The sequence below is a fragment of the Tenrec ecaudatus genome, chromosome 11, assembly GCF_050624435.1.
Source record: "Tenrec ecaudatus isolate mTenEca1 chromosome 11, mTenEca1.hap1, whole genome shotgun sequence".
NCBI lineage: Eukaryota > Metazoa > Chordata > Mammalia > Afrosoricida > Tenrecidae > Tenrec > Tenrec ecaudatus.
Window position 1 is genome coordinate 86,354,070 of NC_134540.1, and position 18,640 is coordinate 86,372,709.

An 18,640-nucleotide genomic window follows, 5' to 3' on the forward strand; every position below is an offset into this window, starting at 1 on the left:
CTCTCTCCATGAGTCTGAATCAACAACGGCAACTAGTATTTTTAGTCTATTTCCACAATAAGATTAGTTTCTATAGGACAAAGAATTTGGTTTGTCATAATTCTTCAATACAAAATAAAAATAAACATGCAAAACAATTTCAACAGCACATCCTTTCAATGAGTAAATAGTTCAATATGTAAACTGTTCAGTGTCCCGAAATACCACTTACTGATTTATTGTCATCAAAAGCGTGTTCTTCTATCTCCTCCTCTAAACGATCTGCTGCCTTTCTTACATCTTCCAGAATTTCATCAAGCATGGATAGGCTCTTGTTTTGATGTTGTATGTTTTTAAGGGCTTCAACTTGATGTTTTTCCGCTGCCAGGAGTTCCACATATTCTGTCTCTTCCTATTCATTTGTATGAGATGAAAAGTGAGTTTTAAGAAATAAACCAGAATATGACTTTCATCTATCAATTTCAGGTACTTGGCCTGAGTAAATCAAACCTATTCTCTATGTCAAATAGCCCTTTTTACACACATAATTTTAACTCTAGTTAACTAGGGAAGATCAAGTCGTCTAGATTATTCAGACAAAATGGAATTTAGTAAAATGTTTAGGGAAATTTCACTAAGTACACATACAAATATATAATATTTCTACTTCTATAAATAACATCAATAATTTCTGACATTTACTCATACAAAATGGTTTACTGAACACTGATTATGTTACTAAACCCACAGAAACATATGTACAGCGATGTGAAGGATAGCTGTCCTCTAAAAATAGCTGTGGTGCTTGAATATGTTGCTACTCTATACAAATTCATAAGCAGAACACACACAGTCACACTGACACCATGTGGCAGAGGACACCTGCTCCCTATGGGATCTGAGGCAGTACATCTTTATGGGAGCAGACAGGCTCATCTTTCTCACACTGAAAACAGGTCGGCTCGAACTACTAACCTGTTGGTGAGCAGCCCAACGTTTTACCACGGCACTACCAAGATCCCTTAATGGCAAATTACAAGGAAAAGCTGTTCCAGAACGACAGTTATTTCATAAATGGACAGATGGGGTTGACAATATAATTTAATAAATGTATTTTTGTACAATTAAATTTAAACTCCAAGTATCTTAATCACATTATTAGCACATCTTTAAAAAAAATTCACATTTAAAAGGGTGCTTAGATGGGACAGAAAAGCTCGCTGGCACTATGAATTAGGCATTAAGGTGCTAGTACAGGTCACTGGTTCAAACTCACCAGCTGCTCACAGGAAAAAGATGAGGCTGTCGACATGTGTAAAGAATTATAGCCTCGGAAACTGCATAAGGGGTCACAGTGAGTCAAAACTGGCTCCGTGGCAGTGATTTTGGTTTAGGGGAATAGATGAAAAGTGAGAATACCCAGAAACAAGCAATGCCTAATTAATGGATCTACAGTGATAACATCAACCAGGCTACCTCTAGATATCATCTAGTCTCCCTAACAATGCTGATGTCTGGTGTTAGGTGGCAAAAGCCATTTGGGTAAATAGTGTAAGTTGTAGTACTTTTCAAACTTCATGAAGCATGTATATTTAGATCACTGTTACTAGAAAATCTTGCAAAAACTATGGCTCTTACAAATGAAGGCATTTAATGATTCAGTTATCAAAAAAGATCTCCTAAGGCAGTAAAATGTGTTCAAAGCAGAGTACTGTGGTCCACTTGCAATACAGGGTAGCAGTTTCAGGGACTCACACACATGCATAGGAAGCCCTCCGATTCAGAATGCACATCCATCTGTAGCACGCTCTCTCAATCAAGGCTGTTGGAAAGCTTGGACCCTCCATTTGTCTAATGATCATGCTTCTACCTCAATATACCACACACTTTGGTAAAAAGAAAAAGATTGTCTATTTTTTGTATGCTTTTAAAACTGCATGATAAATTAAGACATTTCTATTATGGTGAAATAATATTTTTCACATTTAGAGTACTTGGCACAATGCCTGGCATAGAACAAGTATTCAAATATCGTGGTTTTAAAAGTAATATAAATTATATTAAATCTAATGCAGGCAGTTTCTTCTCATCAGCTTAAGAATATTTGATCAAAATCCTACTTGAGATGTATACATTTGTCAAAACCTGAATTTTAGTATTTTTTGTTTTCAGTATACAGACGTTGAATAAAGCAAAACTTCACAATCAGAGATAGTCTTCTCAAAAAGTCTTCAAAATGTTGACTAGACGTACAAATGTACTTATTTCCACACCAGCTTACCAGCATAATTTGAGGACCTCTTGACTTACCCAAGAATTTCTACAGTAGAGAAAAGCATGAGGTCATGAATCCTTCTATGAATAATAACACACGACGATAGTAAGAAAGACGAAAGGAAAAGATGAGCTTACACACGAAAGTTATTCCGTATGTGCGTGCTCTGCACGAGCAGACAGATGCCTTGATGGCTCTTACCTATAAAACAATAGCACCTACTTGAGCTCGGGTTCCTAAATTCGGAATTTACTTTTCCTCTCTTTTCCTTTCTTCCATTGTGAAGCGTGATAGGGGTGGTGGTTGTGTATAAATAAACGTCTGTGCTTGGTAAAATGGTAAAAAAAAAAACAAACAAACCAAAACGGACCTGACCTTTATTGCAGCTTCTCTCAGCGCCTCCAGCCTCTGCCTGCTGCTCTCTTTCATGTTGACGACATCTTTGTAATCTCCCTGTAAGGCCCGTTGCAGTCCGTGGATGGCCTGAAAGACGGAGTTTTCACTCTCATTTAGTTCTTTTTGAAAAATCTCAAACGTATGCACCTGAAACAATTTTTCTTCATCGGAGAGCCCAGCGTTTCTTTCCACTGCTCGGATTGCATTCTTCAGTTTGTTAAGGACCACGTGCTTTTGACGGAGCAGCCCCGAGAGCTTTCTACAGTTATCCATGACCCACTGCTTTCTCTGAGTTGTGGCGGCTCCTTTGCCTCGGTGCAACTTGATCGCATGCTTTGCCACCTCCACATGCTCTGCAGCATTTGCTGTCATGTGAAGCAACGAAAGCAGCACCCAGAGAGAATTTTTTTCCAGTATTTTCATGATCCACATCTAGAGGACAGGGCAAGGTGGTCCAAAGAGTTCTTCTAGGCTGAAGTTGCATTTTAGAAACACATTTTCAGCTGAAAAACAGATTGTACATATGGTTGAACAAGTATTTCTTCAATCATAAGTAAAGGACTTAACAAGCATGCTCAGAAAATCATTTTTCTGAAGAAAATGTTACTTTTCAGACACTGATATTAACATTTGAATTATGCATTACAGAGATGACAATCAAATACTGAATATTAAACTAAGTCGTATGGTAGAGTTGAAATAAAAGGTTACACTCTTTCCAGCACCCTAGCACTCCCATAGACATGTGCCCCTACCCACCGCCACCCCACCCCCTCCTTGACAGATGTGCACACGGCAAAACTCCCAAAGGATCTGGAATGCCTACCCAAACTAAGTCCCCGACTCCCTCTACCCTGTGTCCTACCCACACGCGAACACCATCCCAGCTCTGGGCACGCTCACACAGCACACAAACCAGGTGTGCCCTACCCACTATGGCGACATGGCGGGCCCACACGTGAACACCATCCCAGCTGTGGGCACGCTCACACAGCCACACAAACCAGGGCTCTTCTCTCCTCCCCTTCTTCCCCAGGAGAGGCCCTGAGGGCATGGAGCCACCCACATCCATGCTGCCAGAGCAACAGAGCCCAGCATCCACATTACAGACAAACCCTCTTTTTCACCCCTTTTCTCTTTTACTTTATTAATCATTTTATTGGGGGGGTGGCTCGTATAAATCCTATGACAACCCATCATTCAATTGTACATATGTTGCCATCAACATTTCCGAAACATTTACGTCCTACTTGAGTACTTGGTATCAGCTCCCCTTTTTCCCCCTACCTCGCCCACCCTTCCGCCTCTTGGATCTTTGATCAATTATATATTATTGTGGTTATTTCATGTCTGACACTGTCCATTGTCTCCCTTCACCCCCATTTCTGTTATTCATCCCCCTGGGGTGGGCTATATCTCCAACCTTTTAATGATTCACCCCTTTCTTTTCTGCCTCTTCACATTTTCCACCTGTTTTCTTTTTCTTTCTCCTTCCTTCTTTCTTTTCTTCAATTCTACTTCTTCTAAACACATACTGTATATATACGAGTATAAGCCAACCCGAAAATCAGCCGAAGCATCTAATTTTACTACAAAAACTGCATTTAAAATGTGCTGACAAGAATGCAACACACTGACATGAAGCAGGGAACCAATAGAGAGGCCCGAGAGGCCGGCCCCATTACCAACTAAGTGGACAGCACCACCCTCCCCTCAAGAAGAATTCACTTCAAAAGACAGCACTGAAGCTACCGTTCAAGAAGAGGGACTGGTCTGGTCAGAGCACACAGAAGCCAAAGAGGGGGGAAGGGGAAAAAGAAAAGAGTGAAGCACATCCTGGCTCACCAAGCCCTGAGGACAATGTTCCTGCTCAGAACAGCAATGCACAGAGATGACCACAGGGCCGGCCTCACCACGGGACATAGCATTCCTCATTGACCCATAGCACCATTGGGGACAACACTAGAAACACAGTGGGAATTATGCCCACCATGAGCTCACTATGCTGAAGCCAGCCTCTGGGGGCGTGCAGCAGAGCAGCGGAGAGAGCAGAGCAATGAAGTGCCCAGGGATAGAGGCGGTGCCAGGGCATGGTACCCCATCAGACTCGACTGGAAAGCACCCGCAAAGGACAACAAACAGACCCTGAACTATTTATACATTTTTTGTGTGTGTTGTTGTTGTTGTTGTAGCTATTGTTTTATTTTCTGTTGTTACTTCGTTGTACTCAGTCTTGTGATGCTACATAACATGTCTACCTGGAAGGGCTGGTGGAATAAACAAGCCAGAAGAAAGAACAACGGGATGACAGTTCTGGGGGACACGGGAGAAAGGGAAGCGGGGGCGGGGAGGGAGGAAGTGGGTGTTAACAAGCCCAGGGACAAGGGAACAACAAGTGATCCAAAATCAGTGGCAAGGAGGGTGTGGGAGGTCTGGCAGGGCTGGATCAAGGGCAATGGAACCGAGAGGAATTCCTAAAACCCAAATGAAGGCAGAACATCATAGTGGGAAAAGAAGAAAGTACAAAGAAATAGGAGGCAAAGGGTAGTCATAGAGATTTAAATACAGGCATATAAAGATGTAAATATATTTATATATGACAAGGGGGAAATAGATCTATGTACATATATTTGTAGGTTGAGTATTACGAAAACAGATAGTGGGCCCCTGCACAAGTACTCCCTCAACACAAGAACACTTTGTTCTAACAATTTGGCAGTCTGAGATGCTCACCTGCCTGGCACTTTCACTGAAGACAATGGGTGCACAAGCAAATGTGGTGAAGAAAGTTGATAGTGTCCAGCTACCAAAAGATATAGCACCTGAAGTCTTAAAGACCTGAAGATAAACAAGCAGCCATCTATCTGAGAGACAACAAAACGCACATGGAAGAAGCGCACCAGCCTATCCTGACTTGATTGCTGAGGACAAAGTAGGTGCATAAGCAAAAGTGGTGATGAAATCTGATGGTGCCCGGCTATCAAATGATATAGGGCCTGGGGCCTTAAAGGCTTGAAATAAACAGGCAGCCATCTAGCTCAGAAACAACAAAGCCCGCATGGAAGAAGCACACCAGCCTACCCTGACATGAACGCTGAAGACAAAGGGGGTGCATAGACAAATGCGGTGAAGAAAGCTCACGGTGTCCGGCTGTCAAAATATATAGAATCTGGGGTCCTATAGGCTGGAAGATAAACAAGAGGCCATCTAACTGAGAAACAACAAAGCCCACACAGAAGAAGTACATCAGCCTGTGAGATCACAAGGTGTCGAAGGGATCAGGTATCAGGCATCAAAGACAAAAAAAAAAATCACAGCATTGTGAATGAGGGGGAGTGCGGAGTGGGGACTCAGGGCCCATCTGTGGGACACTGGACATCCCCTTGCAGAAGGGCTGCAGGGAAGAGACAAGCCAGTCAGGGTGCAGTGTAACACTGAAATATACAATTTTCTTTTAGTTCTTGAATGTTTCCTTCCCCCCATCATCATGATCAATTCTACCTTACATATCTGGCTGGACCGGAGGATGTACACTAGCACAGATAGGAACTGGAAACACAGGGAATCCAGGACAGATAAACCCCTCAGGACCAGTGGTGAGAGTGGCCATATCAGGAGGGTGGAGAGAAGGTGAGGGAGAAAGAAGGAACAGATTACAAGGTCCTGCAACGGGGCTCAGTGAACCTTAATGCACATCCAGAGGTTGGGGTGGGTAAAGTATGCCTGTCTCAAAGAAGTTGATTTACTCACTTTTGTTGGTGGGTAAACTAGGAGGTATGACCTGTCATTGGGAAAAAAATGCTTAATATTACTTATATAAACCACTAATGGGAGAATATGAAATGTATTATATTCTGAAGCAGCCACTTTGACCTAATTTCTATCCAGCTCTTGGTGACCTTGGCTGACTGCTACAGACAACCAGGATTTTATGCTTTATCTAACTTTTGAGGTACACATCATCCTTCAAAGGCCACAGCAGGAGGACCTGATTTGGAAACCCCACGAAGTGAGCCAGACTTTACCTCAAACACATCTGTAGCAGATTTAAGAGATGGAAATCCCTTGGATTTAAAGCTTAAATGCTCCAGTGAAAGAAGTAGCATATGATTACTATCCCAAGGTTGTGGGTTTGGGTACAAATATTTTGCTTTGATGGTGCTCAATAATTGGCAACTTAAGATGACATGTATTTGCTTTTTCATCCTCTTTACTTTTTCATAACATGTCTTAGTCCGGTAGGCATAGTTCTGCCTTAGCGAATGAGCATTACTAAAAGTGTTGCCCCAAAGACATAGCGTCTGGGGTCTTAAAGGCTTGAAGGTAAACAATTGGCCATCTAGCTCAGAAGCAACAAAACCCACATGGAAGAAGCACGAGGTGTCGAAGGGATCAGGTATCAGGCATCATCAGAACAAAAAAATCTTACCATAATGAATGATGGAGGGAGGGCAGAGTGGAGATCCAAAGCCCATTTGTCAACCACTGGAGAGACCCTTACAGAAGGGTCTCAGGGAGGAGATGAGCCAGATAGGGTGCGATGTAGCAACGATGAAAAATACAACTTTCCTCTAGTTCCTAAATGCTTCCTCTCTCCTCCCCCCCATCCACTATCATGATCCCAATTCTACCTTGCAAGTCTGGCTAGACCAGAGGGTGTACACTGGTACAGATAGGAACCAGAAACACAGGGAATCCAGGGCAGATGATTCCTTCAGACCAGTGGTGTGAGTAGCGATACTGGGAAGGTAAATGGGAGGGTAGGTTGGAAAGGGGGAACCGATTACAAGAATCTACATCTACAGAAAAGTGGGTGAAGGGAGATGTCAGACAGGTCAAGATATGACAAAATAATAATTTGTAAATTACCAAGGGTTCATGCAGGAGGGGGAACAGGGAGGGGGGGAAATGAGGACCTGATGCCAGGGGCTTAAGTGGAGAGCAAATGTTTTGAGAATGATAAGGGATATGAATGTATAAATGTGTTTTACACAATTGATGTATGTATGGGTTGTGATGAGTTGTATGAGCCCCTAATAAAATGATTAAAAAATAAATAAAAAGTGTTGCCCTATCTCCAACCCTCATTCATGGTATAAACAGTGTTCTTTCACTTGTTTTCCAACTTAAGTGAGTGTTTTAACAAGTTGATGAAGCACTGGAAGCACTAGCTGGTCTACCCCAGGAAATGTGGAAGACAGCTACTTGGGCAACTGAGGGGAAGAGATCCATATTTTCACTCATTTCAAAGAATGATGACCCAACAGAACGCTCATCTTATAGAACAACATCATTATTGGAACATGCAAGTAAAATTGCTGAAGATCATCAACAATGGTTGTAGCCGAACATTGACAGTGATCTGCCAGAGGCTCAGGACATATTTTGCAGAGGATTTGAAACAACGGATATCATTGGTGATGTCAGATGGATTTTGGTTGAAAGCAGCTAATACTAGAAAGATGATTACTTGTGCTTCATCGATGGTGCATGTGAGTCACAAGAAACTAGGAATATGCTTGAGACGAATGCAAATTCCAAAAAACCTCACTGAGTCTGTGTGGAACCTGTCCCCGAATCAAGTAGCAGTCATTTGAAAAGAACAAGGTAATACGGCATTGTTCATAATCGGGAAAGGTGGGTGTGAGGGTTGTATCCTCTCACATACTTACTCAATCTGTAGGCTGAGCAAATCATCCGAGAAGCTGGACTGTACAAAGAAGAATGCAGGATCAGGATTGGAAGAAGACTCATTAACAACCTGTCATATGAAGATGGCACAATCCTGGTTGCTGAAAATGAGGAGGACTTGAAGCACTTGCTGATGAAGATCAAGTTATTGCAACCTTCAGTATGGATGACAACTCAATGTAAAGAACAAAATCGTCCCAACTGGACCAGTAGGTAACACCATCATAAACAGAAAAGATTGAAGTTGTCAAGTACATCTTGCTTGGATCCACAATCAGTGGTCATGAGAGCAGCAGTCAAGAGAATAACTGATGCATTTCATTAGATTTCATTAGATAAATACGCTGAACAAGACTTTTTTTTAGCTTTTTAAATAGTTTTTTAAAAAAATAATTGTATTAGGGGCTCATACAACTTTATCACAATCCATACATACATCAGTTGTGTAAAGCACATTTGTACATCCATTGCCCTCATCCTTCTCAAAACATTTGCTCTCCACTTAAGCCCCTGGTACCAAAGCTCCTCATTTCCCCCTCCCTCCTTCCTCCCCCCTCCCTCATGGACCCTTTACAATTTATAAATTATTATTTTGTCATATCTTACACTGTCCAACGTCTCCCTTCACCCACTTTTTGTTTTCCATCCCCCAGGGAGGAGGTTGTATGTAAATCTCTCCCTCTCCCCTGCTGGTATCACCACTCTTACCACTGGTCCTGAAGGGATCATCTGACCTGGATTCCCTGTGTTTCCAGTTCCTATTTGTACCAGAATATATCCTCTGGTCTAGCCAGATTTGTAAGGTAGAATTGGGATCATGATAGTGGGGGTGGGGAGGAAGCATTTAGGAACTAAGCAAAGTTGTATGTTTCATCGCTGCTATACTGCACCCTGCCTGGCTCGTCTCTTCCCTGAGACCCTTCCATAAGGGGATGCCCAATGGCCTACAGATGAGCTTTGGGTCTCTACTCTGCACTCCCCCTCATCCACAATGATGGGATTTTTTTGTTCTGATGATGCGTGATACCTGATCCCTTCGACACCTCGTGATCGCACAGGCTGGTGTGCTTCTTCCATGTGGGCTTTGTTGCTTCTGAGCAAGATGGCCGCTTGTTTACCTTCAAGCCTTTAAGACCCCACATGCTATATCTTTTGATAGCCTGGCACCATCAGCTTTCTTCACCACATGTGCTTATGCACCCATTTGTCTTCAGTAATTGCATCGGGAGGTTTTTAAATAGCTTTATTGAAATATCTTATACATCCCAATATATCCATTCACATACAATACTGTTTTTCAATCCCTTTGAGAGGAGTTATACAATCATTAATACTAATGGTTCCCCATTTCCCTCCTTTTTAATTGTACTTTTTCGCAACTTTAGAGAAAAAATTAGCATTACCTTATTGTTGTTGGGTTTTTAAAATCATTTTATAGGGGCCTCATATAACTCTTATCATAATCCATACATACCTCAATTGTGTAAAGCACATCTGTACATTCATTGCCCTCATCATTCTCAAAACATTTGCTCTCCACTTAAGCCCCTGGCATCAGCTCATCTTCCCCCCTCCCCCCTCCCTCATGAACCCTTGATAATTTATAAATTGTTATTTTGTCATATCTTCCATATCTTACAAGACCTCTTTAAAGCACTGAAAAGCAAGGATGTTACTTTCAGGACTGAGGTGGGATTTTCCGTTGCCTTATATGCATGTGAAAACTGGACACTGAATAATGAGGATCAAAGAAAAATTGATGCAACTGAACTATGGTGTTAGTGAAGACTATTGAAAGTACTATGGATGCTAATAAAACAAAGAGGTCTGTCTTGGAAGAAGTCCAGCCAAATGCTCCTTAGAGGGAGGGATGGTGAGACTTCATCTCACATACCTTGGGCATATTATCAAGAGACCAGTCCCCTGGGAATGGCATCATGCTTAGCAAAGTGGAGGGGCAGTGAAAAAGAGGAAGTCCCTCGACAAACTGGACTGCCAGAGTGGTTGCAACAAAGGGCTCAAATATAAGAACAGTTATGAGGACGGCCCAGGACTGGGTGGTGTTCCGTTCTGTTGTATAAAGGCACTGTGCGTCAGAGCTGACTTGATGGCGCCTAAGAACAACAACAACACTTACATTTTTAATATGAAGTTAGCAATCTATGTATTTTAGTCTAAAAGTGGTCTTGTACATGTTTACTTTCCCCTTCTCCATGGTATTGTAATTCTATGCTACTGCCTAAATTAACGATACAATTAATAGAATTACCACAGGTTCTACAGGGATGATTTATAATATTCCCCAATAAAATGATAGTGATGTCTCTAAAGTGGACCAGGGAATATGAACCTTGGATATGTGAATGGATTTTGAGCTTCCACTTAATTATAAGCCCTAATATAAGACCAATTACTTCTTATGTCATGGTCCTCCTTGATATTTGCTCTCATCCAGAGACTACTGAAAGTGATTTGGCTACAGATGCTACAGGGAAGAAATCAGATGGTGCTCAGCTATCAGAAGGAATAGCATCTTGCAGTCTTAAAGGCTTTTTTCTTAAAACAAGCAGCCATCTAAGTGAGGTGTCCACGACGTCCACACAGAAGCAGCACACCAGCCTGTGTAAGACTGGAGCAGGGAATTGTATCACAGCATTCAGAAGGATACGGATGACAGTGAAAGCTCAGAATCCATTTGTAGGGTCCCTACATGAATTAAGATTCTAGTGAATCCCCTCTGACCATTGACCAAGGATGTCAATAGCTTTACTCGGAGATAGATTGCACTGGAAAATGAATACAGATGTATATAGGTTGAAGTGTAACACTTTATAATTTGTTCTCCCTTCTCGCTCATTTTTAATTTATTCTAGTTTTTATTATTTTTTACTTACTTAGAGATTGAGGGTTTTGTTGTTTAGTTGTTGGGGGTGGTGGTGCTAGTGTGTGTGATTTTCTTTATGAGAAATCCAGGATAGGTAAGTCTATAGAGGGAGGAACTGGATTAATAGTTTCTTAGGGTTATGCCAAGGGATAACTTAATCTACTTAATCTTCAAATATACCAGTATTTTTCACACAAATATATATATATATATAATATATTCAAATTTTACTGCTAAGTCTATTTCTAGTAGATTTAATAATCTAGTTTGTGGATGAGGTACAGTAAAAAATAGGAAGAAACACTGCATTTCCAGAGATAGTCTTCTGATATAAAGTAAAAGCTTCTGAGCTAGATGGTCTCTTGTTTACCTTCAAGTCTTTAAGATCCCAGACGCTATACCTTTTGATAGCCGGGCACCATCGGCTTTCTTCACCACATTTGCTTATGCACACATTTGTCTTTGGCAATCTTACTGGGAAGGTGGGCACACAATTATATGATTTTTTGTTCTTTGATGTCTGATACCTGATCCCTTCGACACCTCGTGGTTACACAGGCTGGTGTGCTTCTTCCATGTGGGCTTTGTTGCTTCTGAGCTAGATGGCCTATTGTTTACCTTCAAGCCTTTTGAGACCCCAGACACTATGTCTTTTGACAGCCAGGCATCATCAGCTTTCTTCACCACATTTGCTTATGCACCGCACCTGTTTTGTCTTCAGCGATCATGTCGGGAAGGTGTGCATCATGAAATGTCAATTTAATAGAACAAAGTATTCTTGCACTGAGGAAGTACTTGAGTGGAGGCCCAATGTCCATCTGCTACCTTAATACTAAACCTATAAATATATGTGCATAGATCTGTTTCCCTATCATCATATATAAATCATCATATATAAATATATTTACATATGTACATGCCTGCATTTAGACCTCTATAAATGCCCTTTGCCTCCTATTTCTTTCCTCTAATTCCTTATGTTTTCCTCCTGTCCCACTATCATAATTAGCCTTCACTTGGGTTTCAGTAATTTCTCTCAGTTACACTGCCCTTGGTCAATCCCTACCAGGCCTCTCACACCCTCCTTGCCACTGATTTTGGATCACTTGTTGTTCCCTTGTCCCTGGGTTGGTCAACACCACTTCCTTTCCTCCACCTCCCCCTCTCCCATGTCACCCTGGAACCATCAGTCTTGTTTTCTCCTCCAGACTGTTCATCCATACTATCTTATTTAGACAGACCTGCAGAGATAATAATATGCACAAAAAAGACATAGCAAAACAACACAACAACAACAAAAAAAACCAATGACAAAACATAAATAGATCAAAAAAATAAAAAGCCACAAGAAGCACACTAGCCTATGTGACCCCAAGGTGTCAAAGAGATCAGGTATCAAAGAACAAAAAATCTTATCTTTGTAAATGAGGGAGAGTGCAGAGTGCAGACTCAAAGCACCCATCTGTAGGCAACTGGACACCCCTTTACAGAAGGGTTGCGGGGAGGCGATGAGCCAATCAGGGTGCAGTGTAGCAATGATGAAACATACAACTCTCCTCTAGTTCTTAAATGCTTCATTCCCCCCACTATCCTTATCCCAAGTCCACCTTACAAATCTGGCTAGACCAGAGGATGTACACTGGTACCGATAGGAACTGGAAACACAGGGAATCCAGGGTAGATGATCCCTTCAGGACCAGTGGTGAGAGTGGCGATACCAGGAGGGTGGAGGGAAGCTGGGGAAGAAAGGGGGTCCAGATTACAAGGATCTACATATAACCTCCTCCCTGGGGTATGGGCAACAGGTAAGTGGGTGAAGGGAGACACTGGACAGAGTAAGACATGACAAAATAATAATAATATATAAATTATCAAGGGTTCATGAGGGAGGGAGAATCAGGGAGGTTAGGGGAGAATGAGTTGATACAAAGGGCTTAATTAGAAAGCAAATGGCTCTATGATGCTCACTCTCCCGACACAACTGCTGAAGCCAAAGCGGGTGAACAAGTAAATGTGGTGAAGAAAGCTGATGGTGCCCGGCTATCAAAAGATATAGCGTCTGGGATCTTAAAGACTTGAAGGTAAACAAGCGACCATCTAGCTCAGAAGCAACAAAGCCCACATGGAAGAACACACCAGCCTGTGTGATTGCGTGGTCCCAAAGGGATCAGTTATCAGGTATCAAAGAACAAAAAAATCATATCATTGGCTGCACACCTCCATGATACGATCACCGAAGACAAACGGGTGCATAAGCAAATGTGGCGAAGAAAGCTGATGGTGCCCGGCTATCGAAAGAGATAGTGTCTAGGGTCTTAAAGGCTTGATGGTGAACAAGCGGCCATCTAGCTCAGAAGCAATAAAGCCCACATGAAGCACACCAGCCGGTGAGATCACGAGGTGCCAAAGGGACCAGGTATAAGGCATCGTGCAACAACAAAAAAAGTGTATATATATGTGTGTGTGTGTGTATGTATATATGTGTATATATATGAATGAAGGGGGAAGTGCAGAGTGGAGACCCGAGGCCCAAGTGTAGACCACTGGAGATCCCCTCACAGAGGGGTTTAGGAGAGGAGACGGGTCAGTCAGGGTGTGAGGTAGTACCGATGAAGAACACAGCTTTCCCCCAGATCCTGGATGCTTCCTCCCCCCAACTACCATGATCCGAATTCTATCTTGCAGGGCTGGATAGGGCAGAGGTTGTACACTGGTACATATGGGAGCTGGAGGCACAGGGAATCCAGGGTGGATGATACCTTCAGGACCAGGGGTGTGAGGGGCGAGGCTGGGAGAGTGGAGGGTGAGTGGGTTGGAAAGGGGGAACTGATTACAAGGATCCACATGTGACCTCCTCCCTGGGAGATGGACGGCAGAAAAGGGGGGGAAGGGAGACTCCAGATAGGGCAAGATATGACAAAATAACAATCTGTGGATTATCAAGGGCTCATGAGGGAGGGGGGAGCGGGGAGGGAGGGAAAAAAAAAAAAAGAGGACCTGATGCAGAGGGCTTAAGTGGAGAGCAAATGCTTTGAGAGTGATTAGGGCAAAGAATGTACAGATGTGCTTTATACAATTGATGTATGTATATGTGTGGATTGTGATAAGAGTTGTATGAGCCCCTAATAAAATGTAAAAAAAGAAAAAAAATTAGAAAGCAAATGTTTTGAGAATGATGAGGGCAACAAATGTACAAATGTGCTTGAATGTATGGATTGTGATAAGAGTTGCATGAGCCCCCAATAAAATGATTTTTTTAAAGAAAAAGAAAGTAAAAGCAAAACAAACCGTATGAAAAGTAAACACAAGATCTCAAAAAAGCCTGTTACTTATTGACAGGATAAACTGTACTACATACTTCAATAAACCCTGAAAGTGTCACTAGAAAAGGTATTCAGAGTGTGAAAACTAAAAAAGCCACTGCCATTGAGACGACTCACGCTGGTAGAAACCCTATAGAACAGTAAAACTGCTCCTTAGAGCTTCCAAGACTGTGCATCTTTATAGGAGTAGACAGTCTCGTGGTTCTCCCATGAGCGGTTGGAGGGTTTGAACTGAGGACCTTATACTTAGCAGCCCACTGTCACCAAGAAAGATCACGGGATAAAGAACATTGTTGAGAAGGACAACCACAATAACCACAACAGACTATACCCGTGGTCCTCAACCTTCCTAATGCCGCAACCCTTTAATACATGTAGGTCCTCATGTTGTGGTGACCCCCAACCACAAAATTATGTTCGTTGCTATTTCATAACTATAAATTTTCTACTGTTATGAATTGCAATGTAAATATCTGATATGCATAATGTATTTTCATTGTTTAAAAATTGAACATAATGAACATGTAGTGATTAATCACAAAAACAATAATTATATATTGTGAAATATTTATTTCTAATGATAAATAAATGAAATTTTGTCATGAAGCATGGTGTAGCATGGGTAACAGTCTTCACGCTGGGTACTCATGTGTGGGCGTATCTGCATGAGGGCGGCCCCGCCTGGAGACGGATAGAGGAGCAGTGTCTCGGTTCCTAAGACCACTGGAAATATGTGTTTTCTGATGGTCTTAGGCTACCCCTATGAAAGGGTCATTCGACCCCCAAAGGGGTCAGGACCCACAGGTTGAGAACCATTGGACTATACAGTTAGTCCTCACCTACTGACTACCTTGTTATCTGATACTTTGCATTTTTAACAACAGTAAAAAATCTACTATCCTATTGTTTTGTGCACTAAAGATGTATCTTTCTGGTAGAAACAAACCCTGAGGTGGGAATAACACTATGTGGTTAAGGTTCTGTGTCACCTTGGCTGGCCGTGATTTCCTGTGGTTTAGCAGTTATGCAATGATGTGACTTGGCAGTTACAGTATGATGTAAGAAGTCCTGGTGGCACAATAGGCTAAGCACTGGGCTGCAAGCCCGAAGTTGTAGGAGAAAGGCTGCTTCTGCCAACTTCATAGCCTTTAAACTCCTATAGAACAATTCTGCTCTGCCCTATAGGGTAGCTATGAGCTGAAACCAACAAGAGCAGGGTGAAGTCGTCCTCCAGTTTATGGTCCTCTATTTTCACATAATGACTGGTTCTTTGGAACCTAAACATGTCATTAGGTGAAGGCTGGGTGTTTTCTGCTCATTTTCTGATCAAAAGGTCAAGAAGCATGCTCAATTTCAACACACCTTTAGATAGTCTGGATCCTACAGAGATAAGCTAATGTAACCAAGAGAATTACTGACGTATAACAGTTCACTTCCTAATAAGATAGGGTAAAGAAGAATGTACTGTTTGTATTGCTCAATTTTATATGTTAACAGTATCAATAAAACTTTCTTACCACCTTAAAAATAAACATGACTAATCAAACATTGACTAACTTAACAATACAGTTCATCTGTTCTTTTAACAGCACTTTCAAATGCTAACCTATTTTCCTAGGAAGAGGAAATAAAACTGCTAGTGCTGAAGTGTAGACTTTTAGTATTTTCCAAAACCAAGGCAGAAACTTGAGATGCTTTATTTTTATGCTTCTTTTTCCTAAGAAGATCTAAAAAAATAAATTTTCTCATGGATTTCATGCTTCAAAACAATTTGCAATCTAACTTGCCCAAGAACGACCTCACTGTGCATTCACTTCTGATTCCTGGTTCCTGAAATCAAACAATTATTCCTCTACCCCATAATAGCTAAAGGAGCTATTGATTTTTTATTTTAATTCCAGGAACCTGGAAGTATAAAATCCATATGATAATTTTAGTTGGATTTATACTAATTTTTCTCTACTAAAATATAAGATGAAGAACAAATTGAATTTTCTCTACAGAATCTTAAAATAGCTGTTACCACTTTTTCAGAAACTATACCCACTTCATTTCACCTTTAAACATGGCTAAAAACACTATGGAATATAAAAAAACTTTTAAACATGATTTTTTTAAAATCAGAAGACATTTTTGGCTTTAGTATTAGTTTATCACTGTTGGTTTTATTTATAAGAACACTCACTTGGATTTGTTACATGATTATTAACATTCCTTAAAATTTTCTAGGTGTCACACTATTGAGATATACAAGTTGAGTGGATTTCAAGGTGATTAGAGAGTGAAAACCAAATTCCAAACATAGCATGATTCCATTCCTTTATCCTTGCAGGGGCCCATTCTCAAGATGGAGACGATATTAGCTGTTGCCAGAAATTAGGAGGTGGGGGCAGGAGAGGTGGTGGCTAGGGCTACAATAGGCTAGCAAGCGGGATTCTTTTTTTTTTTTTAATCATTTCATTGGGGGCTCGTACAACTCTTATCACAATCCATCCATACATACATTGTGTCAAGCACATTTGTTACCCTCATCATTCTCAAAACATTGGCTTTCTACTTGAGCCAATTCTTCATTTCCCCCTCCCTCCTTCATGAACCCTTGATAATTTATAAATTATTATTTTGTCCTATCTTGCTCTGTCCAACATCTCCCTTCACTCACTTCTCTGCTGTCCATCCCCTATGGAGGAGGGTATACATAGATCCTTGTAATCGGTTCCCCCTTTCTATCCCACCCTCCCTCCATCCTCCCGAAGATCACATTTTTCAGAGCAGAGTCACCAAAGTGAAAGATCTCTTTGACAGACCTCTAACTCCTGACCTCTCTCATGAATGAAGGGTACTTGAAGACCAGTATCTCTTTAAAGATAGTCTCGAAAGTCAGGTGGGATATACTCGAGGGCCTTTTTTGGCTCTTGTGGACTTACTTTCATTTCCTTCTGCTTCAATCTGAACTTACATATGAGCAACCGATAGATAGCAGGCAGTATTTCGTTCTATTGTGCACAGGGTGGCTATGGGTCAGAGCTGATGATGGCTCTAAGAACAACAAGGCAGGCGATGCCACAGTTGACCACAGATCTCTGGGCAGATGTCTGGCATGGCTGCTCAGCCTGATCCATTCAGATGAACTCATGCTGGTACGGGTGTGTCCTTCGGCTGTGTGTCCAGGGGCAACTGACCTGGTACACCAGTTGGAAGGCCTGGGGCTATGGGCAGAAGCTCGGGTGGCACAGGGGGTAACTCATTGGGCTGCTAACCACCAGACCAGCCATTTAGAATCGCCAGCTGTTCTGCGGGAGAAAAGGAGGCCTTCTGCTCCAGTGGGAGTTACAGTCTCGGAAACCCACAAGAGGCAGTCCTATCAGGTCCCTATGACTCAACAGTGAGTCTGTTTTACTTTGAGGCTATAAGGCACTGAAATTCTAATTGAAAATAGTGTACCTACGACAGGATACACAGCTAGTGTAGACAGTGTACACAGCTAATAGTATACACGGCTGACAGGTCTAAAACAGCTATCATGCTTGCATTGAAACAAGGAAACTATAAAGATTATTTGTAGTGAATGGTTTACCATTACTTCAGGATACCAACATTTCTACTTTAGCACAACACCGTCACTGAGCACACCACAAAGGAAGAAATTATGAAAAACACCTTAGGACAGGATGCCCTCCATAAGAAACAATCTACCTAAATGTAACATGTGCCAGATTCGATTTTAAAAGCCTATTTTTAATTAAACAATATAAAGGTTTTTTAAAAAAGATTTAAGTACTTAAAATCACGTAAACATAAAATATGGTTGCCAAAAGTTGGAGTTTACAATCCATAGATATATTGTTCACACCTAATTAACAAAATAACGGAGAACCAGTGAAAGAAAGAGAAAGAAACTCTACTCAACATGACAAAGCTTTGTATGTTTTGATGTTGTTAGATGCCATCGACCACAGCTACCTTATATACACAACAGATTAAAACACTCTCCGTCCTGAGCCACCCTCACAGTGGTCCCCAAGCTTGAGCCCACGGCTGCAGCCTCGGTGTCGCTCATCTCCTTGAGGGCCTTCTCCTTTTCACTGCCCC

The 18,640-nt window shown here is 41.7% G+C and overlaps 1 protein-coding gene across 3 annotated transcripts in view; it reads right to left on the bottom strand.

Annotated features, from left to right (window-relative positions):
• SLC9D1 (solute carrier family 9 member D1) overlaps positions 1-18,640 on the bottom strand; it is a 103,022-nt gene that overhangs the window by 77,473 nt on the left and 6,909 nt on the right. For 2 of the 3 annotated variants that reach the window (XM_075563390.1, XM_075563391.1), the window contains exons 2-3: positions 2,630-3,153; positions 212-391 (exon numbers count right to left, since the gene is read on the bottom strand). In XM_075563390.1, the coding sequence (XP_075419505.1) occupies positions 212-391; positions 2,630-3,082 (633 nt within the window). In that variant the 5' untranslated portion in view covers positions 3,083-3,153. Of the gene's footprint in view, positions 1-211; positions 392-2,629; positions 3,154-8,322; positions 8,361-18,640 lie in introns of all 3 variants that reach the window. The other variant, XM_075563392.1, reaches the window with a different exon arrangement.